The sequence below is a fragment of the Lycium ferocissimum genome, chromosome 6 (genome assembly GCF_029784015.1).
Source record: "Lycium ferocissimum isolate CSIRO_LF1 chromosome 6, AGI_CSIRO_Lferr_CH_V1, whole genome shotgun sequence".
Taxonomy (NCBI): domain Eukaryota; kingdom Viridiplantae; phylum Streptophyta; class Magnoliopsida; order Solanales; family Solanaceae; genus Lycium; species Lycium ferocissimum.
Genome location: NC_081347.1, coordinates 8,390,591 through 8,417,390, shown reverse-complemented (window position 1 = coordinate 8,417,390; position 26,800 = coordinate 8,390,591). Strand labels below are relative to the sequence as shown.

The window sequence follows — 26,800 nt, the reverse complement described above, 5'->3', positions numbered from 1 at the left end:
AACTTTTTTGTTTTTTGGTTTGACATGGAAGAAAATCAGAGAAAAATAGGAAGTAAAGGGAAAGAATATTATTTGTTTGCATGATGATTATGAAAGAGAGAGTACTTTGAGTTTGATTAAAGATAAAGTACGAATCTTATTAACACCAACTACTCAGATTTATTTATTTGTATGAGATTCAAAGAATTATACGCTTTATATGTAATAAAAGCATTAAGACTATATAATCGTGAATAAAACTCTTTTATTAAGTTAATTATAGAATTATTGCTTGAACCCAAGTTTGGAATCTTCTTTTTGTTTTTGTTTTGTCACTGTAAAATAAAATTATTAACTATATTTTTAATGATCTTTCTTGTTAATTGCATGTTGTACCGAATACTCAATGTTTTCAACTCCCAAACTTTTATATTAAAAACTGAATGGCCAATTACTTGACAGTTCTGCTGAAAGTCTTAGTCACCCAAAAATGTTTCATATTTTTTTTTAGCAGCCAATATAGAACGAGAAAATAGGAAGACAAAGTAATTAGTAATAGTTCATGAACCAGAAGAAAATTAAGCAAAGGACATCAAGAAAACACAAAACGTAGACCCAAAGCAATGCAAAAGCAAAAACAAAAGAAGTGGTCTCCTTAACGTAGCATCAACGACTTTTAATGATTCTCATCACAAATGTTTGTCATAAAGATAATCTTTTGAATCACCATTCACAATGCAAAAGTTTTCCGCAATATTTATAATAAATCAATAAAATGCAAGACAGGCATTTTTTTTTTTATAGGAGTATACACATTTATAAGAGTTTAATCAATGACTAAATGATACTCTCTTCGATTTAAAATAAGTGTCTATTTAGTCTTTGACATACCCCTTATGAAAATACTAACTCCTAAAGTAGGTATTTTGACTAACCTAGCTTAATTAAGCATTACCTAATTAATATAGTTTCTTGATTACATATAAATTTAATTACTTATCTAAATAGTGGTAAATTTGGAAGAAACAATTAATTCATCTTGCTTATATAGGTGGATACTTATTATGAATCGGAAGGAGTGTAATATCAATATATTCACTTTAATTAGTATTGCTAAAGTTAACTTGTTGATTTAATATAATCACCCGAATAATTAAGTATTTATATACCCTTTCTCTAAACTGTTAGCATCTCCAAGAATCTTTCTAAAACGGCAATACCAAGTAACCCAAAGTTCCCTTTATATTACTTCTGTTTTCATCTTTTAATTGCCAACCCCACCAACCACCCCATATCCAAAAAGTCCTCTAAAATCCAATATTTAAGCCTCTATAATTCCCACACCATCAATCTCCTTTCTGTTGCTCTCATTTTCTCTCTCTCCAAGAGCATAATTTTCTCCTATCTCTTCGTTTGTTCACGTACGTACATTTTCAACTTTGACGTCTTTAACGTTTGGTTCATATCTTTGATTTGGTCATGTTCACTTTCTTGATTTATTTATAAGCACATTTTTGTCGATTATATTGTTGTTTTGTTTACAGGTATAAGGTACATAGCGATCTTGTTTTAGAATTGAGCGATTGATTTGAATAAGTCGATCGCTCATAAATTCGTTGCGTTTGATCTTTCCTTTTTTCTTGGAGAGTTGCAGTTTGTTTGAAAGAAAACAAGATGGCAGAGGAACAAAGAATGCAAGAAGCAGGAGGGCATAGGCTATGTGCTAATAATTGTGGGTTCTTTGGCAGCCCCACAACTTTGAACCTTTGTTCCAAATGTTACAAGGATCATTGCATGAAAGAACAACAATCGCGAACCGCCCAAATTGCAATGGAGAAGACTCGTCCCCAACAACAACAACAACATCAATCTGAATCAACATCTACGTACCTTTCATGCACAAAGCCATTGCCAATTCTTGAAGTCTCACAACCACGAGAGACCGAGACTATAGATGGGGGCCCTCAGGTGCAGTCGAATAGTACTGCACCTGAGGCCCCTCTGATGCAGTTGAATGCTATAGCTGGAGCCTTTCAAGTGCAGTTGAATACTGTAGCCAAGGCCCCTCAGGTGCAATTAAATACTGCAGCTGATCGGGCCCCTCAGGTGCAGTCGAATCGTTGTGCCACTTGTCGGAAGCGAGTTGGTTTAACAGGTTTCAAGTGTAGGTGTGGAGTCACATTTTGTGGTTCACATAGGTATCCTGAGCATCATGGGTGTACCTTTGACTATAAGGCAATGGGAAGGGTGGAAATTGCCATGGCCAATCCATTGATTAAGGCTGAGAAGCTTCACAAAATTTGACTCAATAAGGAGTAATTTGATCATTTGATCCATGAACTGGTTAATCAAACGGCCAAGATGTCGTCTTGATTTATCATATGGAGTTGTTGCTAATCAAGTTGGTGGATGGGCTTTGATTATATATTTTCTCTTGCACATTCTGTGAAACTTCTTTCTTTTAAGTAATAATGTAAGTTAGGATATATTTTATTGTTTCTTTAATAATGTATGGTAGGACATTTTATTTCTCTAATTTCTTAATTAGTCGTTACTCGTTAATTATTTGCTACATAGTCAAGATACACCGTTGGATTAATCCTAATTTTCAACGGCCAAATCTCATGGATCTGTTTATCTACAACCTACAACCACCCTCCTCAAACGTAACTACCATGGCTACTTTACATAATCAGCTATAGCCATTACCAGCCACTATTTATAATTGTACAACCAACTAACGATCATTGCCACAACCACCACCTACGGTCACCACCAATCACCACTATTAACTAATATTATCAGTTATCATTACCACCAAATAAGTATCTTCCGAAAAAAAAAAAATGAAAATTTCAATGTTACTACTCACAACCAAAACCACAACCACCATAAATTGCCATAGCCAGTCAACACCTACAACCATCACCGGCACCATTAACAACTAATCGCTGTCGCTAGTCAACATCCACAATCATCACCTACTAACACATAAATATATTTATTAATATAATATTAAAATAATTAGAATTTTATATTTATTAATTTACAACAAGACAAACTTTATACATTCAAATATTGAGGAAATAAACTATCTCAATGCAACATGTGTATTCAAAGTCAAACGTTTTAATCTTAATATTCAAATGTGCATTCAAATTCACACGTCTTAATCTTAATAAAACAAATGAGGCTCAAATGTTAGATTTAAAAATACATGAGGTCTTTTTAAAATTGAGTCAAATTATAGATGTGTTTGACTTAATTTACCCTAAATAATATTTAGTTAATATATAAAGGAGGGAAAGCTTTAAGAGTTAACGGTAAAAAACAATCTGAACTATCACGTTTTCGCGCGTTTCACACTTCAACTATCAGCTGTTCTTTTTTCCTACCTGAATTATCACCATTTATGTATTAAAACACATCTCGAAACTGACAATCATTTGTTCTTCTTTCCTACCTGAATTATCACCATATATGTATTAAAACACGTTTCGAAACTGACTATCATTTGTTCTTCTTTCCTACCCGAATTATCACCATTTATGTATTAAAACACATTTCGAAACAAACTGTCTATCATTTGTTCTTCTTTCTTATCTGAATTATCATCATCTACTCAACTAGATAAAAATTTGCGTGTTTTAATACATATATAAATAAATTTAAGGTGATAATATATTTTCGACCAACATCATCGAAGTATCAAAAAGGAGTGTGAAACTCGCAAAACTAACAATTCAAGACGTTTATCTCAAAAACACATTTCACTCAACTATTTGTTCTTCTTTCTTATCCGAATTATCATCTACTTGTGTTTTAATAATTATGTAAAGAAAATCATTCAAATTGTTTTGTATCAATAAAATCACTCAACTTATGACCACTCAACTATATTTGTCATAAAAAAAATTAAAGTAAATCTCACTTAACCCCTTTAACCTCTTTGGTTTGAGAACAATACACCTTCACCTTTTGAATGAGACAATTAACCCCTTATCTTAGATCTAACGGTAGGATGAATTGGCAAATTTTATATATTTATAAAAAGTGATATATTATCATACATATATTTCTAAAATATGAAAAAAATACCAAAAGATATTCAGTAATAATGCATAAAAGTTAGTAAACTCGTCTAACTGATCTTACAATTTTTATGCAAGTACATATTACCTCATGCTCCTTTGGCGTAAAATAAAACTTCCCTTGCTTTAACAATTTACTGAGTTTTAAAATTATAAAATATTTGATTTTTAAGATTCAAACTGTAAATTTTTAGTTATTATGCTTACGAGCAGAATGTTTTAAAGATATAAACTATTTAATATGTAAGAATGACATAAATTATTACGATATACCCAACTAGTTAAAATACCAGTGATAATACAAGTAACGTAACATAACGGATTAAGACATACTTAGACTTTCAAATTAAACTACATAAAAATATTGCAAAACAAATTTGGATACCTAAAATCAAAACAAGAAAAGTAAATAGAATAAAGAGATAGTTGAAATATTAATTATTTAAATCTGGAATTTTAATTTATATGTACTACTATAAATTAGTTTTCTTAAACAAATTGTAAAAATGCATGCTAGAATCCTATTAATTGAGAGTCATTTTTGACCTTTTAAAAGTACATAAAATTTGTCAATTCATCTTGACTGTTAGGTTCAAAATCAAGGGGGTTTATTGTTTCGTTCAAAAGGTGGAGGGGTTTTTATTTTTCAAACCAAAAAGGTTAAGGAGGTTTAGTGAATTTTTTTATTTTTAATGACAAATATGATTGAGTGAAAAGCCCAAAATTGAATAATTTTATTAATTTAATTTTCCTCACTAGCAATCTTTTCAGCCAGAACTCGTGACACTGAATTTATATACTGAGCAATTCCACAGTAAGCAGGTTACTTGGTGTGCACCTGAAGGGTAGCACGGGGTTTTTAAAAGAAAAACATAGTTAAATAATTTTGCTATATGATTACTCGAATAAAATATTTAGTCCATTAAATATCCTCATTTCAACATTTCTGATAGAGCAAATTTGAGCTTAAAGGTTGTGAGCCATGGAAGTAACTCTTCCTCATTCATCTTCCTCTCTTTCCATAATCCCAACATTATCAGCTAAACCCCTAAAACCCCATCTCAAATTTACCCTTAATTTTCCTAATAAATCATTCAAAAACAGCTCTTCCAAATTCAGTTGTACTTGCCTGATTTCAAGAAACAGAGTAACTTCAATAACAGCTTCTTCTACAACTGTTACACCTACTTGTACAACAACTCAAAGACACTGGATGGTTATTATGGAAAAACTTCCAAATGGGGTCAGTTCAAAAACTGAGGTCATTGATTACTATGTTGAGATTCTTGAAAGAGTATTGGGCAGGTTGGTTTGTTTCAATAAGTTTAAAGAATCAATCTTTTATGCGTTTTATTAAGGCATAATGCATAAACAAACCATCAAACTTGGCCTCAGTTGGCTAGTATGTCCTTCAACTTTTGGTGTCCACAAGTAGGCACCTCAACTTGTCAGTTGAACATTCCAACTTATAAAATGATCATCTAGATACATTCAAAATTTATGTGCCACGTTATTGCCATGTCAGCATTTGTGTTTAGTTTTATATAAGTTGAGGTGCCTACTTGCGTTCACACCCAATGTTGGAAGGCATATTTGCCGGCTGCGGCCAAGTTTGAGGGCATGTTTATGTGCTGAATTATGCAATTGTGCTAGGCTGCTAGCCAAAGATTAGCTTCAGTCTTTAAGCTTCTTCGCAAACTTGCTAGCCCCTATCATGGATTCATGGTTAATAGATAATTATTTGTTGTCAAATTATCAAACATATTAAGAAGGAAGAAATAGTAATTATAAATAAGTTGGGTGGTAGTCATAGAAGCATATCTTTTAGACTGATATCGGGTCAATGTCAATGGCTGAGTCTAAAATTAAGCTTTGATTAATGTCTAAGCAAAAAGTCACAGTTAGACATTAAATAGCGAAAATGTTAATTGAGAAAATGATTCTTTTGGTATGATAATCAAAGATCCATTGTGATTGTTAAAAGTTGAGTAAGGGCATGTTTGAGCCACTTTTATAACATTAAGGCATATATGGACCGATAGTATAAGATTAAGGGCATATGTGGACCGGTAGTATAACGGAGGGCAATATTAAACCTTTTTCAATAGTAGAGGGGCAAATATGGCCCTTTTCACTTTGCTACTAAACTTTGTGTCTCGCACACTCACAACCCAAATGACTGCTTATGTTTATAGGATGTAATGGAAGCATCTACTGAGGGTGCAGTTGCATAAAAATATGGTGCATTTATTTGTTAACCAGTCTGGATAAGGAACTCAACAATCTACGTACACCATAATTGAGGTGCTTGTAATCATATTGAGCTTCAAAGTTTGCACATTTAATTAGGATTGTCTGCTCCAAAACCTTGTAGCTGATCTTTGTAGATTTCTACGAACTCGGTTCTTTGTGATGGAAATCATTTTTTACAATCATCAGCCATAGAGGTAATGATTTACTAACTGCTGGATCTACTACATGTGTATAATAGTAATTTTTCTCATATGAATTGCTTATCATACCAGTCCATATTTCTGAGAAATTCTCGAGCTAATATTAGTCTATTAACGTTCGATCGATTCGTCAGGTTGGCTCTCCAGCTTATAAACTCACTATGATATAGGTTTAGCATCTCTTGGTTTTGGCACAAAGTATTAAGTTTGTTCTGCTTCAAGGCTAGATTACCTTCCTTCATTACCTTTTGCCACCCATTAGTTTTCATAGCTTGACATCTCGCTCTTTAATCTTGTTAGCCTCGGCAAGTGTTGTGTCTATACAATTAGGATTTTGACTCTTTGTCAATGTAAACCTCCTTAGCTGAGGTTACGATGCTTCTTGAAATTGTTGCAACTCTCTTGGAGTTTCAACTTCAGTCATATAAGTCCTTGTTTCCTTTCGTGAAGATATTTTTCTTGCAGATAATTTGGTTCTCCACTTGCCTCTTAGTTAGATGCTATTTTACTTGTTTGTTTTCTTCTTTAGCTTATGTTGCAGCTTTTGTTCCAGTTCTTGAATCTAGTAGTTGACTTCTTGAAACCGACATGATGATGATTGATGAGTCGCCAAACATCCTCTTGCCAATATTTGGTTGACTGCATTTTTGAATTATTCACAATCAGAACAACACAATCGTCCCAGTACTCGATAATGTTGATTAAATACCTCGCGTATCCAATCATGCGGTTGGAACTGCCTGAATATTAATCCAATCATGATCATATTCGATTGGTTTCCTACTTATCGTGACAAGTGCAAGTTCTTTCCCTTTTTCAGCTATGGTGATAACCTTTTCTTTTTCCTATTATCTTCGACTGCACTGTAGGTCTCAAAGTCACAATCTTCTTTCTTATCTTGCTTGTTTTGGTGAAGGTGGCACCATTACTTTCTACTTTCTTGGACAAACAATATGTGGCATAGCTACCCTTTTTTATGCAATTATACCCTTGTTTCTTTGCTCTGATTTAGACAATAGTTTCTTTGGTTGTTAGAATGCTGAATTTTGTTGATGGCAATTCTTCCAATCTTCTCTTAGTTTTGAGTGGTCCTTCCTTTTTTGAAAGCTGTGCTTTTCATTTGATCTTCTGTTTTCTCTTTCTTCAGTTTGTTATTTTTCTTCTTGCTAAAAAAAGATCTTCACCTCTGGAAAGATTTAACAGCTGTTTCTAAAGGTCTTCTTTGTTTGCCAACTTATTTTCAACTCAACTAGAGTTGGTTCTGAGACCCACCAGCATATGATTATGCCTTTAGATTCTGGACTCAAGCCGTCAATTATTCTTCTTACCCTTGTCTCTCTTGTAGTGTTTCTCAGGTCTAATTGTGATATTTCATCATAGTGAAACTTAACTTTCAAAAGAATATTGGCTTTACCATCATGTGTCACTGTAAAATCGACCAAAACTCATCCTTAAAGTCTGCATTTTGATTCCATTCCATTTTGTAAAAATTGTGCTAGGGCGCCCCAGGCATCTTTTTTGTTGTCTAGTGTTATTCGTTTGTCGCAAATGTTCATCCTTTGAATGTCACAGTGAGTGCATGCAACGGTTTTCCAGCCTAGACCTTCCAATTCTTGCTGCTTCAACATCAGTTGGTGTGTGGTGTCTGTGCAGCCGATTATATGCAATAACTCGTGAATGGAAATATAATATTGCATCCTTATGCTCCATTATCCAAAATTTTGCATGTTGAGCTTCTCAGTGCTACTGAGAGTACTTACAAAATCTGCCATGAATTGGTGCCTCTAGACAGATACAATCTCTGACTATAACTGGTGGAATCTTCCCTTGAATTGATACATATCAGAAGAGCTTTAAGTAGCCAATCCCGATTGACCTCCTCTGGTGCCTCTTGTTAAATATAATTGATTCTTGCAATTTGAATTATACTACTGCTAGCTAAGGATTAGCTTTAGTCTTCAAGCTTCGCATCTTAATTTTTTTTTTTTCCAATCATCTCAATTTTTCTTCACAAACTCATATTACCACTTATCGCTTCTTTTCCTCACTCGAAGCACTTCCGTTTAGCACCAGGGGCGGAGTTACAAGAGTTAAAGGGGTTCAAACCCGAGCTTTTGCGTAGACTCCGTAGAAAAACAGTAAAGGTAGATATTGTTTACTTGCGAACCCATACACAAATAAGTGGATGGTTCAATGGTAATGCAGAGGTTAGAGAAGCTCTCTCTTTCCAGAGATGTGGGTTCGAAACCCCACTGAACGTATAAATTGAACTCGTGCAGTTCTTTTCCTTTGGGGGTAACTTTTTCCCTTTTTGCTATCATACAGAATTTCTTTTAACACTTTATATTTTAAAAACAAATTCTAAAATTGACAAATCAATAAGCAAAAAGCAAATCGAATTCTCCCGATACTTGCTGCTACCATTCTTTTTCATCGTTTTCTTTCACAAAGCCAGACCCAAAGTTAGATTTTCAAAATATATTAAATATTGATATTTGCTCATTAGTTTGATGGTTGTTATCAGGGGTGGCTCAAGGGTAAAGCTAGTAAAACCTTTGCTTTAGCCCCCAAACTTTTGAGGCCCCAAAATTTTTATAGATGAATTTTATGATTTTATTTTTTCTTAGACAATATTGAAGATTGTAAAAAAAAGTACAAAATTTATATAATAAAAGAAGGGAAAAAACTATCTACTTTTTAAGAGAAATATTTTAGAACTTTGAACTAAATTACTCAAAATCTTCATGTTATTAAATAAAGTTTTTACAATAACATCTAAGGTAAGGTATTTAAAACACATTACTAACATCTTATTAACTTGAATTAATCCTCACTATTATAAACATTAATGATAATGTTACTATGTGAAGTAAATGCAACAATTATAAAAAAACCAAAATGCAAGCCTAGAATTTTTTTTTATGTATGTGTATATATTTAAGGTCTCGGATTAAAATTTAGCTTTAGGCCATTAATTTTATTGAGCCGCTCGTGTGGTTGTTATACATTAGCTTGAGGTCGTTGTCCTGTCTTAAAATTCCGAACCCCCAGACCTCAAATCCTGGCTCCGCCTCTGTTTAGCACCTCTCTTTTTTCTTCACTATGCTTGTATAATCACAATCCAATTACTACTCATATATATAGGATGTTAGGGAAGCAATTAGCGAGGGTTTACTTGAATATCTTGCTCCATTTAGTTGTTTTCCAGCTATCCACTTTTAGAATTTTTCTAGAGTTTTTACTTGAGATTTCTCTTAAAAAATATCTTGCTTTGGAAGTTGTTGCTGATTTTTAGCAACTATCTGTCTTCATGAAACAGTAAAGAGGATGCTCAAATGTGTATATATAATGCTTCTTGCAATGTCCCATATGGGTTTTGCTGCGACATTGATGATGTGGTAGCTGATGCGATTGCTGGTAAATTTCCTGTTTTCTTTCTTGCATGACCTCCTCAATTTATCAGTCAAGATTGAAGGCATTGTTATTGGCCCATAATTTAGGTGCAAAGCATACTGATTGAAAAATACTATGTTAGGGATGTTTCCAAGCTTTTCCTATTTGCTAAGATTTTGAAGCAATCTTCGCGTTTATACTTTTTTGAATACTAGGTATGCCTGGGGTACTATCAGTTTTACCTGACCCTGATTTTAACTCAATGGTGAAAGACTATAGCTACCCAAATGGTCAGTTAAGTTCCCTATCAACTTTATACACTGAAGGCTCTTCATTATTTCCGGCTGGGACTTCTAAACACTGGCTTGTTCGTATGGCCAGGCCATCTGTTGGAGTTATAAGAAAAGGCCCAGTGGTTGACTATTACGTTCAAGTTCTAACCAAAGTTCTTGGGAAGTAAGTATTTGTTTCTGAGTATTAAATATATGTTATTTTCACTTCACTATTTACAGTTTGCTAAAAGAAGGATTGGTTTCTTGACAGTGAGAAGGATGCACAGATGTGCTTATATCATGTGTCCTGGCAATCCAATTATGGATTTTGTTGTGAATTAGATGAGGCGTGTGCTCAAGAATTAGCTGGTGAGGATATCATGTCATACTATTAATCTTAAATTGTAATGTGTACTAGTAATTTTCTTTTACCAATGCAAGTAAATCTCTTGATGTACTATCGCAGAAGTGCCTGGTGTTCTATCTGTCCAGCCAGATGAAAATTTTGACTCGGACAATAAAGACTATGGAGGTTTGAGATCATATCTGACTTTAACTTGTTTGTTGAATGCTACCTCTCCAATGTTGAGGATTGGGTCGCCTAGAATAATACCATGAAAGCAGACCATTTTGACATAATAATGTAGTATATCAGAAAGTCATTTGAAAAAGAAAAACAGATCCGTGTATCAGGATTAATTCAACTTAGTTTTTTTTTTTCTCTGTCTTTTAAATTATCTGTGCTTGCTCTTTTATAAAGTTGATGATTCCAACTTTTATAAGATGATTATATCAGCTTCTCATCTGGGAGATTATTACACGTTCACCTCTTCACAATATTACATTGACAGTCTGGTCCTTGATGGCGACTTCAGTTGTCTTTGCTCAAAGTTAGTTTCCAGTATACACTCATTAATATAAAATTCTTCCCATTTAGATTTCAAGGTTTGCTCTTGAATGTCAATTGGTAAAATGAGGGTATTACATGTTCTCAGAGGCGAATCCAGGATTTTAAGAGGATGGGTTCACCATTGCTGCTAAGAAGAAAAGACGCAAAAGTGCATTTAGTTGGGTTTAATCCCAAAGACTTAACCAAGTCAATCTTGTTTGACCATGTATTCCTTCAGTTAATATTAGATATATTTTAAGAATTATATACATAATATACCGAGTTTAGTCGAGCAACCATGTGGTCACGTGATCCATTTTTCCTACCTAAATTCGTCCCTCCATGTTCTGTTTTGTAAAGTTTCTTGTAACTGAATTTTTTTACCCTTTGGAAGCTCTACTTGGGCTTGTATAAAAAATTCCTCTGTTTTGTATCCTTATGGAGCATCAAATAACTATAGCAACTTTCTATTAGCGAAGAGAGTAATCCTATGTCTAGTTGAATTTGTAACAAGCAATTTGATATCACTTTCTAAGTTTCTATTGACTAGCTTTGTTAAAGGATGAAAGCGTGAAAAGTAAAACTGGTGGTATCTTTTCTCTCGGATTAAAAAAAAAAAAGTAGTATTATCTTCTGCTCTTCTGTCCTAAAATTTTTGGTAATTAACTGATTACATGCAATATCTCCATTCCGGGAAATTTGAATAGCCATGGTTTATCTCAGGTGGTAATTTGAAGCTGAGTGAAGATTCCCAGGAATCTGCAGCATCAGATGTTAGAACCAAGAAGCTTTTTGTGACTGGTAAATTGCAATTCTAAATTCACCACAAAAGTTTATATTACTGCAGATTTGTTGCTTATTTCCATATTTAACTATTTGTAATGGACCTTTTCTGGATAGGTTTGTCATTCTATACATCTGAGAAAACGCTACGTGCAGCATTTGAAGGCTATGGTGAACTTGTTGAAGGTGTTATGCTTGTTGTCTGAAGAAATTCTACTTCATTAAATGGTTGTAAGAAAATAATTGCTCATAAATCTCTCTCTGTATTCTAACAGTTAAAATCATCATGGACAAAATTTCCAAGAGGTCGAAAGGTTATGCTTTTGTTGAGTACACAACACTGGAGGCAGCAAGTGCTGCTCTCAAAGAGATGAATGGCAAGGTAATTGTGGAACAAAGTGCTTATTTTCCTTCCACAAAATCATCTGTGCTAACAGAAATGATAAGTTTGTTGATTTCATTTCTCCAGATTATCAATGGCTGGATGATAACAGTTGATGTTGCTAAAACAAATCCTCCAAAATACAGCAGAGGACGACCGGGAGTAGCTAGATAGTATTGTAGAAAAGAGACTAGATTTAATTTTAAGTGAATTAATGAAGTGAAAATATACATCAATTGACCATGATTAAGTGATAATTGTGTATGTTCAAACACATGTCTTGCATCCATTGGTTTAGAGTGTAAACACCCGTGCGGATGAATTTTTACCTGTTTAATTGTTATATAAGAGATAAGAGAGATTAGATCATTCATTGCTTAAATTATTGAGCCAGTTTTGAAGGCCATACAGTTTTTCTGGTGCTAAATTGTTAATATGAATACAGCTCAAAATTTCAGAAGTTCATTCCTCAAACGTTAAGTAAACACGTGTTTGGTGTGGGTGCTCATTTTCCAAGGATAATATCACATTAAACTATGAACAACGCTCTCTTCAAAGGTGTGGAGAGACCATATGGAATTGTTCAAAGGCCTAACAAGAAATACCAATGAATGGCCATCCCCCAAGGGAAGAGATTGGAATCATCGAAACATCTAATCTGAATGCTTCACATCTCACCTATGACAGGGAGAAGTCCCATTACATGTACCTCAACAACAGTGAAAGGGCTAACAACGAAAAAGAAAGAGAGAGAAAAAGGGTAACATTCAATGCTTGTTAGTACAAAAACAACATCTCTTTCATTCTATAGTATACGATGGTCTAAACGTGTAAAATTTCATAATATGCTTTTCGACAAACTAACATCGAGCTGTACAGCAAAGCCCAAACAGCAATCACTAAACATCAGCTCAGTGGTCCTTAAGTTAAGAACCAAGACCTATTATTTCTCTTTATCATATGCTGTTAGGTTTTATTGAAGCGATGACCAAATCTAAAATATTTCACTGCTACAATAGTTACATAAGAGTATAGCAAACCAAAGAGCCTTCATCCTTCCTCACCGAACTCCTTTGTGAATCTCTCATGGAGCTCAAGATCTGCTTTGCTTACTGTTGGCTTCTGTTTCCATAGTACTCTGTCAAAATCCCTTATGCTGATTGGTGGTGGTGTAATCTGCAAACAGTACCAATCAATAATTGGTAATCAAGAAACTATACTGCATTGACAGAAAGTTGGTCCTAAAAAATTATCTATAGAGGGTTGCTATTAACAAGAACCATACACTTCACACAGAGTTATAATGTGGGCAAGATGTTTCTGAATTGACTTAAAGTAGGAGATGCTTATATCATAAATAATCAGGAAGTAGTCAAAACTCTTGGGGTCAAGAAAGGCAAATATAAGGATACCCTGCCCATTCAATTGCCACAGAGAAGAATAAACTCCCCGTTGAAGAGCTTCGCTAATGAATTTTTTTTGACAGTTTAATAAACCGCTTTGCAGACAGCATAAGCCTTTGAGCTTTTCAGTGTCTACTTCGACAGCAAACTTTAATTTATCCTTCTGTTAACAAAATTTCGATTTGACGGGCATTTTTTGGAGTCCTATACTCTCAACTTTATGCAGGTTAGTTATGAAACTTTTCTGGGGATTCCTACGCATATCTTCAATTTTGACTTTGAATAAGTTTTAGATCCTAAGGGACTTGAAGAGCTTTAAGGACATTATTCAGAGGAATTTAGGTAGAGACCGATATGGATAATCTTCTATGGCTCAAAGCCACCCCTAACTTTCCCCCAAGACCATTTACATAAAAAGAGGATGTCGACTGTTTTATTGGCCTAATCTGAATACACACTATCCACAGAAATAACTTTTATTGGTAAAGTAAAATTAACTGTAGTGAGGAAGGCTATTGATATCTAGAAACACCACATGTCTTATTGCAATCTTGTTGTGAGACCATCACATCTGCAGTCGGAAGTATGACGGAAATTTCAATTGCATATTGTATGCAGTTCAGTTGGAGAGTTCCCCACAGCACAATCCGGGCGGGGGGAGGGGTTGGGCATCATAGAAAAATATCAGAATGTAGTTGGCTACCTTTGAAGCTAGGCCTTTTGCTGCAAGCTCCGTCATATTAGTTTGAATGGCACCTGGTTGTCTAGGCCCACAAGGCACCCACAACCCATCACTAGTCTTAATGAAAAACTCAGCATCTTGAGTTTTACGTACAGGTTCAAACAAGACTTCATTTACCTGTCATTTGAAGGAAGATGGGAAAATGAGCACCTTCAGCCACCTTTAACAAACATTACTGACTGATTTGTTTGGGATACTAAACTAGCTAGTACCCAGTAAAAACAGAATAGTGCTCCAAAAACAATGATACTTACACAGACAGAAATGTCTGAACCTGAAAAACCTTCTGTTTTCCGAGCTAGTTGCTCAAAATCACTTTCTGTCAAGTTGTGAGGGGTGTCTCCCAAATGTACCTGCTCATGAACATAAATAAGCTTAGTATGTCGCAAAACCAGAGACCGATGCTCTAGAAGGATTCCTGATATGCTTAAAATATTGGACAAACTACACATTTGGCCGGTCAGCCAAAAATAATTACATTCACTAGCCAAATATACAAAAAATTTACACTATTTTGTATCAAAAATGTATATTTTATGCATATTATACATTAATATACATTTTCTGGCTAATAGCTTGATGGGCGGCTATTTATGTCAATTTCTCTAAATATTCCCGTGTACCTTGAACATGTGCTGCCTTGCCTTCAAATCTGGTAGGGGGATGTATATTCTTTTGTCAAATCTCCGCCTAATAGCCTGGGGAAAGCTACTCATTAGACAGGAACGGATTAATAACTGTAGCAAAACATGATGTTAAAGAGTGTTGAAAGCCCTTTCTAACCTGGTCTAATGAGTAGGGAGTATTTGTTGCTGCAAGAACAAGAACTTTTTTGTCATCATCGTGCCCTACACCCTAGAAGCATTTAAGATGGTCAGCATAAAGCAATATGGAAAGTATTTTGAAATTTAGAAGGAAAGGCTGCAAGAACTTTGTCAGTATTGTGCCCTACACCCTGGCAGGCGCTGAAGATAGTCAGCATAAAGCAATATGGGAAGTACTTTGAAATTGAGAAGTAAATAATGGAAGAAAAACATAAATAGACAGAGATACATGAAAAAGTTCGTGCTGGCAATACCATGCTTCCCCCAGAAAATTTCAATGAACTGCGTGATGTTGTCCGGAGGTAAGATTTAACAATATCTCACAACAATTTAAAGATAGTGAGGCCCCAAAGTCAGAACTTATATTTCCAGAAGCAGACATATTCTAAAAATCCTGCAGAGTCCTTGTTCAACAAATCTGGGGTTTCTTTTGTCCACTCAATATCCCTTTTATTTTTTAATATGTCCAATTCTTATTGAAAAATGTCCACCAGAGAACACGCTGGAAGGGTCCATTTCCAGTTATTTAACAACTTTCCTTGTATCATCTTAGATAAACTCATTTTGCAAGTTCTGAGTGTTGACAGGAATATACAGAACTTCATAACTGTAATGAAATGTTCCTGATGCAAGATGAGTTCATAGTAGTTATAGGATTCAAAATACTGAAAATATACTGCAAACAAGGGTAGAGAATGATAGAATGAAAGGGCTTTATGTTGCATGATGTCTTGAAAAGGTCCAAGAAAAAAGGAGCCTTGAAAATTTTGAAAACGACGGCTGTTCTCCGAACCAAGATGCATTGGCAAGAGGAAAGGAATTGTCCCCAAGTTCTTTAGGATCATACCATGAGGTTTAATGGTATTCAAACCCAAAGGAAGCACCAAATACTCTGAAATTTCTTAACTCCGGCACAATTGCTTAAAAGTACCGAACTCCATCTATCCAAAAATAAAAAATGAAGACTCAAAGCCCTATCCTATTAAATAAAGTTTTTTCTCAAATCCCAAACCAAACCAGGATATAATGTGTAATATCTAACTACTATTCCTACGTAACTCCAAGCAAAAAGTCTTCATCTTTATCTTTTAAATCTTTTTCTTTACTGTCCGTTTTTGGAGGTCGCCAGCATACCCTTAATGCTGAGGAATACAACAGTACCAGTTTCTCAAAAAAAAAACTCCAAGCAAAAAGTCTATGACGAGTTTGCTTAGGAATAAATTCTGCCAGTAGCTAAATAGTTGAATATAAGAACTCAAAACAATAAAGAAAGCAGGTCTAATATATCCTCAGAACAGAATTTACCTGCATCTGTACAAGCAGCTCAGTTTTGATACGTCTTGATGCTTCACTCTCACTACCCTCACCTCTTTGGCCACATAAGGAATCAATTTCGTCTATGAATACTATTGAAGGAGAACTTTCTCGGGCCATTTGGAATAGATTTGACACAAGTTTTTCACTTTCACCCATCCACTTTGAAACAAGGTCTGATGAAGAAACACTGCATATCCGAAACAGGGCAATTTCAAATGCATGACGTTTGTCTATTAGAGCAGTCTAAGATAGGTAGAATAAAACATTGATTTCTATTGTCTCCAACTCTTCCTCTCCCAGGCCGCGCGTCTTTGCATGCTTTGCGTGTGGGAGAGTAATGCAAGAAAAATGGATAACAAGCAGATCTTTCCACTCTGTAGGTCCTTACTTTCTACTTTCATTCAATGTTACTGAACTTTAACAATAATGGACACAAAGATATACACAAGGTTTTCCCACTAAGTGGAATTAAAAGCATATCTTTTCTTGAGGGTGGAGAGTTACAAGGTGATGCAAGGGGAGGGAGATGTCGTTAATACATATTTTTTGATAAAGCAGGAGAATCTGAACCTTGCAAACCAGTTTCACCTTATTACCTGAAAAAGGTTGAATCTGCTTCTGTAGCAACAGCTTTTGCTAGGTATGACTTTCCTGTTCCAGGTGGGCCATATAACAAAAAGGCTCTCCATGGTCGACGCTTGCCTAATAAGAAAGCACACAGCGAAACAGGTATGTTAACTCAAGAAGCTATGAACATAAAGGACTTCTCCGTAAAATTTTCATACAGCTATCGACTTCTTATCAGGAATTGGCATTACTCTTGAAGTTGCAGTTTTAAACACCTTTAGAATCTCCAACTAACTACAACAAGGGAAAACCTTCAGAAATCCATCACTTGTATGACTATTTTCACTATTTTGATATATAAAGTTCACAGAAGAAAAAGAAGATAGTTGTCCCAGTACTTGGTTTCAAAAAGAAATGCCAAGCTGTGAAAAGCAAATATCACTCAACTTTTCGTCTTCTAAAACTGTGGGATTTTCCCCTTAAACTAAAATCTTTCACCATTTTAATTTTAACTTAAAAAGTGTGATAAACAGCCCTTCTTAAAACATCCAAGATAAAATTGACGTAAACCAGGATGACAAAGCTACCATTTTTATTTTTCCCCTTTCCATTTTCTTCTATTTACCACTCCCACCACCATGGCAGCCTCCAATTAACTATAAAATCTTCTCCCCCATGTTGTTCATCATCCTCCTTCCGTTATTGCTACTTCCCGACAATATAGCCCACTGCCAACCTTCCCTCAACCTCACCTAACTCCCTCTCTCCAGGCTGACATTGGAGGTTCTTTTTCTTTTCGTTTTCACTAAGATCCACTGTGTTGGTCCCCTCAGCATTAACCACGAAGTCTCTCGTTCCCTTCACCATCTCATGCTGCTTCTTTTCATTTTTCTTCTCTCTTCCTGCCCCCCCTCTATCCTCTTCCAATATCAGAGCCAAGTGCAGGTCCAACAAGTGGATGCTAGTTGAGAATAGGAAGACAAGGAAAGGAGAAAGAGGAGAGGAAGAAGAAAATGACAAGAATGATTGAAATAGTATGGCATCAAACCTCATATTTAACATGTTAAAAGGGAAGTTACTTTACTTCAAAGTTCGAGATGACAAAGCAATGGAATTTAGTTTAAGAGGAAAATTGCCATGGTTATAAGTAACTTATAAGAGTTTAGAGCGGAGTTCTGCACTTACATTCCTATTCCAATATAGATGAGGTGGTGTAAAGTAGTGGTACCAAAACGATTATAAAAGTGGAATACTTAACTCCAGGCTTTAGTGTTTATAAACTTTTGTTTAGTTACTTTTAGTAGTGTCAAACTATTTTTGAAAATGCTTTGAATATTGTCACGTATTATGAAGCCAATCATAAGTTGTTTTCTTTGTTTTGATGGACATCCATCCCCTTAATCAAAAGTTATGTTGATATCTATCATCCGATTAGTCTAGTCAATAAGCCGATAAAGAAATTCTTGTCAGACATAGTATTATGAGACAAGTTGTTACTAATAGCTCACACGTGTTCCTTCTCACTGCAGAGACCAAGCTATTATGTCAAGTAGTGTTTCACCAACAGAACCTTCACTTCCAATTTCAAAGCAATAACCATTGTTTAGGGAAATATGGCAGCAATAAAATTGAATAAATACAGTTTAGTAAGGTGTGGTTCGCTGGCCATTTCGAAGAAATGATAGCACATTTTAAACCTTATTTCACTTCTTTATAACAACCTTGAAACTAATATATGTACAAAAACATAGAAAAGAAAAGGGGAGGACTAACCAGTGAAAAACTGAGGAAATTTAACCGGCAATATAACAGCCTCTTGCAATGCCTGCTTGGCACTTTCAAGCCCTGCTACATCGTTCCACTTGATGTTAGGCTTTTCCCTTATAATAGCGGAATTAAGTCCAGCTCTTAACTTTACATTCTCCGAGTCATCACCCTCTCCTCCTCCGCTTTTTGGCTTCGACTTTGCGCGCGACGCAACAGCAGCGTCTCCATTGGACGTGGGCCCACCACCTCCCTCGTCTAAAACAGCACGAATCTCCTCAGCCCTCCTCAAATACTCCACAAACTTCTGAGTAATCGCTTCCTTAATCTTGGGATTCTTCTCATACTTCAAATGAGTTTTAAAATACTCCAAAGCATTCATATATAGAGAGAACGCCTTTGCATAATTTCCAGCATTATCTTCCTCAACTGCTTGCTTCACATAAGCTACTGCCTGTTCCTTGAAATTGCTATACATCTTATATTCACAAAACTCATGCAATATTCAAAGCTCAAATCTTTTAACAAGCAACCCGACCCCACGATCAACAAACTATACCTCAATCCTCCCCAAATCTTACTTTTCTTATGCTTTTTCTGTTCACCAAAAAACCACCCAGTCAAAAAAAAACCCAACTTTTTTGTCTAAGCTATTTTTTGTTGTTGCGTATGATCAAAATAAAAAACCAAACTTTTCATTCTAAGCTATTTTTTGTTGCTGCATATGATCAAAACAAACAACCCAACTTTTTATTCTAAGCTATTTTTTTAATTGTTGCATATGATCAAAAATCAAAGAAACCCAGTTCAGAAAATATCTATATATTACACAAAAACAACATGTACTTAACTTGATTCAATCAATCTTCAATTCTAGTTTGAAATTGGAAAACAAGTTCAAATTTTTTTCCCCAATAAGTACTTATATTTTGATATTTTGTTCAAAATCAATAACCCAAGTTTTTATTCTAAGCTATTTTTTATTGTTGCATATGATCAAAAATCAAAAACCCAGTTCAGAAAATATCAGTATGTTACACAAAAACAACATGTATTTAACTTGATACGATCAATCTTCAATTCAAGTTTCAATTTTTCCCCCCCGAATAAGATATTTTAAATCTATATTTTGATAATATATAAGTTCAAAATCAACAACCCAAGTTAAAATGATGATCAAACAAAACAAAAACAAACCTGTGAGTTTCTATTTTTAGCTATTTAATCAAAAACAACAAACTCTTTTGTATCTGATCAAAATGAACGAAATCCAGTATAGAAGTACCTAAATATTTCAAGAAACCGACATATATAACTTGATTGGATTAAATCTTAAAAATTCTAGTTTTCATGATCAAAATTATAAGTAACATATTCAAACGCAAATCAAAAAACCAAGGGTAATTGAAAATTGATGATTATGAAACAAAAACAAACCTGTGAATTAGCAAAATTGTAAAGTAATCCTAAAATTCAACTTTTTGTTCGACTTTTCAACGAAACGCGTTATCTACTACAAAGTTTGGAAAATTTGGTTGGTGTTGTGTCTACTTCCAAATCACAAATTTTCCAGCAAAATTATGTCTGGCAATTCCTCCTCCTTTCCTTATTTTTTTTTTTCTCCTTTTTTGTACTATGTATTATTTTCCTTTTTCTGAAAAATTTGAGGTTAAAGTTCTATTAGTTTCTTAAAAAGTATTCAAAATAAATCATATAGTTTAATAATTTGTTCAAATCTTTTTTTTTTTTTTATAACCAATTTATATATATATATATATTTTTTTTTTTTTTTATATCTAATTAATAGTCAAATTTTTTTAGTTTAGAAAATAATATATTATACAAAACCTCAAATTAAATAACTTCAAATATATAATTTTTCAAAATCAAAAAACTAGTATTATATTGATAATAATAATAATAATAATAATAATAATAAATCGTCAATTCAAGTTTCAATTTTTCCCCCAATAAGTACTTATATTTTGATAATTTGTTCAAAATCAACAACCCAAGTTGAAACCCAGTTTCTATTTTTAGCTATTTAATCAAAAACAACAAACTCTTTTGTATCTGATCAAAATGAACGAAATCCAGTATATGAAGTACCTAAAATATTTCAAGAAACCGACATATATAACTTGATTGAAAATCTTAAAAATTTAGTTTTCATGATCAAAATTGTAACATATTCAAAGGCATGCAACACGAAAAGAAATTGAGGCTTATGAAACAGAAACAAACCTGAAGTCAAAATTGTAGCCCATCGTATAATACTAGTCTTGACTTTTCAACGAAACGCGTTATGTATTACAAAATTTGGAGAAGGAATAGTGGAAATTGTGATTGATTAGTTTGGAGTTGGAATCGGGTAGTGATCGCATCAAATAATAACTGGCACTCTCTTCGGTTTTTTTTTTTTCCTTTTTTGTTTTCTGTTTTTTCAAAATAAGTTAATAGGAAATTCAAGGTAAATATTGTGTGTGCCTCAAATTAAATAATTTGATTAATTAAAAACAAAATAAGTGTCCAATTACAATAATAATAATAATAATAATAAATAATTATCTTTTCAAATTTGTATCTATTTACTCAAGACTCGAACCCGGAATAACACGCAGGAGTCTTATTAATACTAAGGTAGTTTAGTCAAAATACGTAATTTTTTTCGGTTCAAAATAAGTGTTCACTTAGTCTAATTATTTTGGTTCAAAATAAGTGTCCACTTACATAATCATGAAGGAATTAACTTTATCTTTTCAAATTTGTCCCTATTTACTCAGGAGAAATAAATAAATAAGGAGTCTTATTAACTTATTTTGAACCGTTATTTTTTCCAGGTTAGATATTTTAGAGGAGTAATAGTGATTAATACATATTACTAATATTTCTATACTATTCTCTTTTTTCTTTGTTCAGTAGTTATTCTTTTGTCTAAATTACCACGCATATGGGAACGTAGTTGTTTCATGCCTAAATTGTCAAAAAGGTACACTAGTTGTCCAGGAACTTCTTTTTTAGATGTTACGGGAAAAAATGAAGATAAAAGGAGATATGGTTAGTTTAGAAGGTCAATTATTAGGAATTCTAATGAGTAAATGTTGGATTAACTAATAAAGGAAGTATGGGAAACTTGTGTTTACTTTACTTTTGAACAAGGCGGAGCTGGGAAAAGTTAATGAATCCTAGTCCACGCTAATTAAGTTATCTCATGACACGTAACATGTCAAAGAAAGGACCTGGCCTCTATATATACATATTTCAGTTTCTTCTTGTTGTACATGTTATGGCCTTTAACATTTAACACTTGCACAAACAATTTCCATCTTCATCACCATTTGAGTTCTTATAATTAAAATCACGCAAATGGAGCACAAAGTGTGCTTCATCTGCTGCTTATGGCTGTGTCTCTTCACTTATATGACCAGCTTTCCTGCAGGTTAATCATCTAACATTTGTTATCAATTATAGTAGCGTAATTAACCTTTCTTTGTTTATTTTATTTTGCTTTGTTCAATGGATTCAATTACCATGGATTCACAGGTTTGACAAAATTCAGTATTTCGAGTTGAACTTCATCTATAACTAGTAGTAGTATATATAGATAACACAAAATTGTACATATAAATGGTGTTAACTTATTATCACAATTTGACTTGTATATCGTTTTGAGTCTGGAACTGTTGGTGATTATAGTGTTATAATTTCCTTATTTTGAATTGATATTTACGTACACTATATATTAATTTTCAAGTAGCGCGTCAGTTTATTGAATACATATTACCGTTTGGTAAAAATATTATTTCTCTTTCCTAATTTATGTGAAGATGTTATTATTTGCAGTCGACATGATTAAGGAAGATGATGCTGTCAAAAGACAACATAGGAATCATAAGCGTGGTGATAATGTTAAGCTGTTTGTTTTTGGAGACTCGTACGTAGATACTGGGAATTGGCCAACATCTATGTCTAGCTCTTGGAAGGAACCATATGGCCTCACTTATCCTGGTTCTCCTTCTGGAAGATTCTCCGATGGCCTCATACTCACTGATTTTATTGGTACTTTTCCTCAATCTAAGAAAAATTTAGGAGATGGTTGTGATAATTTTTCTCTTTTCTGTTCTTTTCTATTTTCATTTGGGAAATTAAAGTGTATATATGTAATTATGTATTAGGTGAAATGGCCCGAGAGACCCTTGCATTTGTTTGGGGCTGTCATCCCGCAACAAGTAAAGGGGCCTCCCAGGCCATTCCACCTATGTATTATTTTGATTAATTGTGATTTAATGATAATAATCGACTTAATTTCATGAATGATCATTCAAACTATTTTTTGTAATAAAAAAAATAATTAATTTTATATAAGTAGCGCAAAAGTTAATAAACTAATTTTGTAACAAAAAAACTCACTGAATTCTGCTTATGGATCCCTAAAAGCAAGTTTGAGGAAATAAAAGAGGCACTTTCTATAATACTTAGTTAAAGTTGAGTGACTTTGTCATTGTTTGGTTATTCCAACGAGAGGGAGAGTTGCCATTATGGCAAGAAGGAGAAGAAAAGAAAAAAGAAAAGCAAAATTAAAATAGGACTAGGATTGGGGTCTGGTAAATTGTTGTAAAATATTTGGGGGTGGGGGTCCGGGGGTTGGGGTAATTAATTGTCACATGTTGGACAAGTGGCAATTTCTGGTGCTTATAAGACAAATGAAGCACAATTTGAGCTCCAAAATGGAGCCCTCATTACACGGATAGTAAATTAAATGATTTTGCGAATTACAAGGACAATTTTGATCTTTTTCCCCTTACTAATTTGTTCTGTGTTTGTTACACCTATTACAATATTTCTATGTACCATGGCCTTCGTTTTATTTCTTTGTGATATCCTTATTAAGTTGCAAATGACTTTGTAATTAATCAATGCAGCTTCATTCCTTGGCATAAAATCTCCACTACCTTATAGTAAGAAGGGATCATCAGTAACTAAAGATGGAGTGAATTTTGCATATGGAGGGACAGGTGTATTCAACACTTTTGTTAACCAACCTAATATGACAACACAAATAAATTATTTTCAGCAGCTCCTTCAAGAAGAGGAACAAGTGTACACAAAAGAAAATATGAGTTCATCCATTGCTCTTGTGTCTGTGGCTGGCAATGACTATGCTACTTTCCTTACCAAAAAAGGCAACAATATGGAGGTAATTAAAGTTGTTAAACTAACCCTACCTATATGTACAACAATTTTTTGGTGATCTGTATAGCCTTCTTTTCTTGCTTTTGCTAGTTACAAAAGTGTCTTGATTAGGGAAGAAATTAAATTTGATGAAATGTTACTTTAATAGATCTAAATAATGAGTTTTACTTTCTCCTTTCTTTATTGTTTGATAATCAATAAAATAGAGGTTGTAGAGAATGAAACCAGTGACCTCCTCCATAAATGAAGTCCAACTAGACAAGTTGGTCAACACTACTTCAGTAGTAGCAATAACATTATTTTTGGCAATAATGAATATATTACTAAAAAACGGAAAACTCGTGAAGGAGAGTTGTAACTAATTAATATTACATTGGAATTGTGTTTAATAAAATACTTTCGTTATAGTAATTTGTATTTTTCAAATGTTGACACTGTTTATAAAAAATTATGCTTAAGTTGTTGATAAATAAAACATTAATCTGCAATTTTTTTTTGTGTGTATATAGGACTTGGGCAATGTAACTAATTCAATTATCAGTCAACTTGAATTGAATCTTAGACGCATACATGGTTTGGGAGTTCAAAAATTAGGCATCACAGCACTGGAACCCATTGGATGTTTGCCAAAAATGACTGCTTCTCTTTCTTATGAGAATTGTAGTGAACCTGCCAATTCACTCTCAAAATTTCACAATCAATTGTTGCATCAAACTATAGAGAAACTCAACAATCAAACTGGTAGACCAGTTTTCTTCATTCTTGATCTTTATAGTGCCTTCATGTCTGCCTTGGACATACAACAAAACCATCCAGGTACGTCATACATAGATAATGCAATATATATTGTGCCATATAAATTCTTGCAGCTCACTGCGAGTTCTTTGGGTTTAAATTTACATATGCTATTGAATTTTGTCCACTGTATAAATAATGTCACCAAACTATTTTTTGTCATATTAATTAAAGTAATTGAACTACTATGCGTAAATTGTTCAGAAAATATAAATGATCGAAAGGCAAACTTCTGGTACTGAGTTATGACACGTAATTACTCTCACATCAACGTTTTGTTACTCTATAAATTCCATTTCAGAAAATTAAAAAATCAAATTGTAAAAATTTTGACTACCTAATTACAAGGCTCCAGCCTTGATTTTTACATATAATTAAAGGAAGTTTCGAATTGTTTCTTCTTCTTTCTTTTTTTTTTCCTTCTTTAAGTGTATTTTGTTTAAAATATGGGTAGTCAAAGTTTTTGCACGGTGAAATTCTTTGTCATTTTCCGACAGGAAATTTACTAGTGACAAAGCTCTAATGTGATGAGTGATGTGTCATATTCAATTTGTGGGATATTTGACCTTCCAGTCAATTTGTATTTTTAGCGTATTCACATATAATTCTGTCGCTTTAAAATTTAACCCTATAGTTTGCACGTTAATTAATATGCGCACCATTTCACAGTTTTATAATGTAGTACTTGATTACTTCTATTTATTGACTTCACCCCTAATTAATCTCTTTCCTTTTCTTTTATACATTTGACATGGATAGGAAATTCAAACTTTGAGAATCCACTGAAACCATGTTGCATGGGAACAAGCAATGAATATTCATGTGGAGACAAGAAGGGAACTACAAAGAAATATATATTATGTAAAAATCCAGAGCTTTCATTCTTCTGGGATATAATTCATCCTTCTCAGCAAGGCTGGTTTGCTGTTTTTTCTGCTCTGAAGCCTTCACTAAGTTCCCTACTGTAAACCATAGGCTATTTAAATACGTATATCCTCCATTATTGTCCTTTATTCTTCTTTATTATCTTGGATTTTATGGTATGTTAAATCTTCGTCAATATGTTTGTTATGGCTGATTACACAATTGTTCCGTTTAGGCATGATTTCTAAAAGTCGTACAAATATAATTTGGGAAATATTAACATTTATAAAATTTTAGATCACGCGCGGTTTAACGCGTTTTTCATAAGATTTTCAATTTGCTCAAAATGAATCTTTAGATTGTGGTCTAACAGGTCCATAAATTGCAAGAAAAATAAAAAGATAATCATATAAATGAAATAGTTGTCCCAAAGGAAACGATCGGCGAAAATTTATGAATAATATATATAACAGCTAAATGACAAAATTATTTGTCTTACTGAAATAACTGAATTATGTGTGCAATTAGTTGCTCAGGAAGTACAAATGATTAGAAGGTCAAATCTCTACTGGCATCGGGTTATATATGATATGTCACTAGTCATGTCATCACTTTACAAGATCTGTGGATTCTATGTTAGAAATTAAAATTAAAATTTTGACTTCCTATATTTCGAAGATAATATATATTCTTGGCATTAGGGGTGTACAAAGTAAATCGAAAAACCGCACCAAATCGATAAATCAAGTCAAACCGAGAAAAAAACCCGATTAGTGGTTTGGTTTGACTTGGTTTGGTGTTGGAAAAAAAAATCCGACCATAATTGGTTTGGTTTGGTTTTAGCTAAAAAAAGTCAAACCGAACCAAACCAACCCGACATTACATGTATTCAATTTTTAAAATATTTTATACATAAAAATATTTATTTGTAAAGTAATTTATAAATATTTCTTAAATTTTTTGGTAATTTTTTATCTATTATCATATTATTCAAGCTTGAATTTAGAATTTTGAATGTCAATAAGTTTTATATTCTATGGATGTTAGTAACTCAAATAAAGTCCAAACCAAAACCAACTCAACACTAAT

The 26,800-nt window shown here is 33.5% G+C and overlaps 4 protein-coding genes across 8 annotated transcripts; 3 read left to right on the top strand and 1 right to left on the bottom strand.

Annotated features, from left to right (window-relative positions):
- Positions 1-1,253: 1,253 nt before the first annotated feature.
- LOC132059193 (zinc finger A20 and AN1 domain-containing stress-associated protein 4-like) lies at positions 1,254-2,515 on the top strand. Of its 2 annotated transcripts, none has more exons than XM_059451736.1 (2): positions 1,254-1,400; positions 1,634-2,515. In XM_059451736.1, exon 2 carries the CDS (start codon positions 1,654-1,656, stop codon positions 2,281-2,283), a length of 630 nt encoding a protein of 209 aa, XP_059307719.1. In that variant the 5' UTR covers positions 1,254-1,400; positions 1,634-1,653; the 3' UTR covers positions 2,284-2,515. The 2 variants fall into 2 exon arrangements, with proteins under 2 accessions (XP_059307719.1, XP_059307720.1); XM_059451737.1 differs by having other exon boundaries at positions 1,256-1,400; positions 1,524-2,515.
- A 2,489-nt stretch (positions 2,516-5,004) lies between these two features.
- Positions 5,005-12,572, top strand: LOC132059192 (organelle RRM domain-containing protein 1, chloroplastic). 2 transcript variants are annotated; one of them, XM_059451735.1, is made up of 10 exons: positions 5,005-5,375; positions 9,843-9,940; positions 10,132-10,210; positions 10,298-10,372; positions 10,460-10,557; positions 10,655-10,720; positions 11,801-11,878; positions 11,978-12,046; positions 12,136-12,242; positions 12,330-12,572. In XM_059451735.1, exons 1-10 carry the CDS (start codon positions 5,053-5,055, stop codon positions 12,414-12,416), a joined length of 1,080 nt encoding a protein of 359 aa, XP_059307718.1. In that variant the 5' UTR covers positions 5,005-5,052; the 3' UTR covers positions 12,417-12,572. The 2 variants fall into 2 exon arrangements, with proteins under 2 accessions (XP_059307718.1, XP_059307717.1); XM_059451734.1 differs by having other exon boundaries at positions 10,132-10,372.
- A 444-nt stretch (positions 12,573-13,016) lies between these two features.
- Positions 13,017-21,213, bottom strand: LOC132059191 (protein SUPPRESSOR OF K(+) TRANSPORT GROWTH DEFECT 1-like). Of its 3 annotated transcripts, XM_059451732.1 has the most exons (10): positions 21,151-21,213; positions 20,297-20,341; positions 18,869-19,313; positions 17,125-17,230; positions 16,517-16,715; positions 15,171-15,242; positions 15,011-15,085; positions 14,642-14,740; positions 14,349-14,504; positions 13,017-13,418 (listed from the first exon to the last, which is right to left on the bottom strand). In XM_059451732.1, the coding sequence occupies exons 3-10, from the start codon at positions 19,239-19,241 to the stop codon at positions 13,293-13,295; spliced, it is 1,206 nt and encodes a 401-aa protein (XP_059307715.1). In that variant the 5' UTR covers positions 19,242-19,313; positions 20,297-20,341; positions 21,151-21,213; the 3' UTR covers positions 13,017-13,292. The 3 variants fall into 3 exon arrangements, with proteins under 3 accessions (XP_059307715.1, XP_059307713.1, XP_059307716.1); XM_059451730.1 differs by lacking the exon at positions 21,151-21,213 and having other exon boundaries at positions 18,869-19,456; positions 20,297-20,395; XM_059451733.1 differs by lacking the exon at positions 21,151-21,213 and having other exon boundaries at positions 20,297-20,355.
- A 925-nt stretch (positions 21,214-22,138) lies between these two features.
- On the top strand, positions 22,139-25,860 carry LOC132059190 (GDSL esterase/lipase At5g03610-like). Its single transcript, XM_059451729.1, has 5 exons — positions 22,139-22,298; positions 22,703-22,918; positions 23,782-24,056; positions 24,562-24,868; positions 25,607-25,860. Exons 1-5 carry the CDS (start codon positions 22,226-22,228, stop codon positions 25,813-25,815), a joined length of 1,080 nt encoding a protein of 359 aa, XP_059307712.1. The 5' UTR covers positions 22,139-22,225; the 3' UTR covers positions 25,816-25,860.
- The last annotated feature ends 940 nt before the right edge of the window (positions 25,861-26,800 follow it).

Coding starts and splice junctions, on each gene's coding strand:
- LOC132059193 (XM_059451736.1), top strand. CDS start 1,654: ATGGCAGAGGAACAAAGAATGCAAGAAGCAGGAGGGCATAGGCTATGT.
- LOC132059192 (XM_059451734.1), top strand. CDS start 5,053: ATGGAAGTAACTCTTCCTCATTCATCTTCCTCTCTTTCCATAATCCCA. Junction 9,941..10,131: donor GGTAGCTGATGCGATTGCTG/GTAAATTTCCTG, acceptor TTTGAATACTAG/GTATGCCTGGGGTACTATCA. Junction 10,373..10,459: donor CTAACCAAAGTTCTTGGGAA/GTAAGTATTTGT, acceptor GTTTCTTGACAG/TGAGAAGGATGCACAGATGT.
- LOC132059191 (XM_059451730.1), bottom strand. CDS start 19,337: ATGTATAGCAATTTCAAGGAACAGGCAGTAGCTTATGTGAAGCAAGCA. Junction 14,505..14,641: donor GTTCAGACATTTCTGTCTGT/GTAAGTATCATT, acceptor TTCAAATGACAG/GTAAATGAAGTCTTGTTTGA. Junction 13,419..14,348: donor CAAAAGGCCTAGCTTCAAAG/GTAGCCAACTAC, acceptor TACTGTTTGCAG/ATTACACCACCACCAATCAG.
- LOC132059190 (XM_059451729.1), top strand. CDS start 22,226: ATGGAGCACAAAGTGTGCTTCATCTGCTGCTTATGGCTGTGTCTCTTC. Junction 22,919..23,781: donor CATACTCACTGATTTTATTG/GTACTTTTCCTC, acceptor TAATCAATGCAG/CTTCATTCCTTGGCATAAAA. Junction 24,057..24,561: donor AAAAAGGCAACAATATGGAG/GTAATTAAAGTT, acceptor GTGTGTATATAG/GACTTGGGCAATGTAACTAA.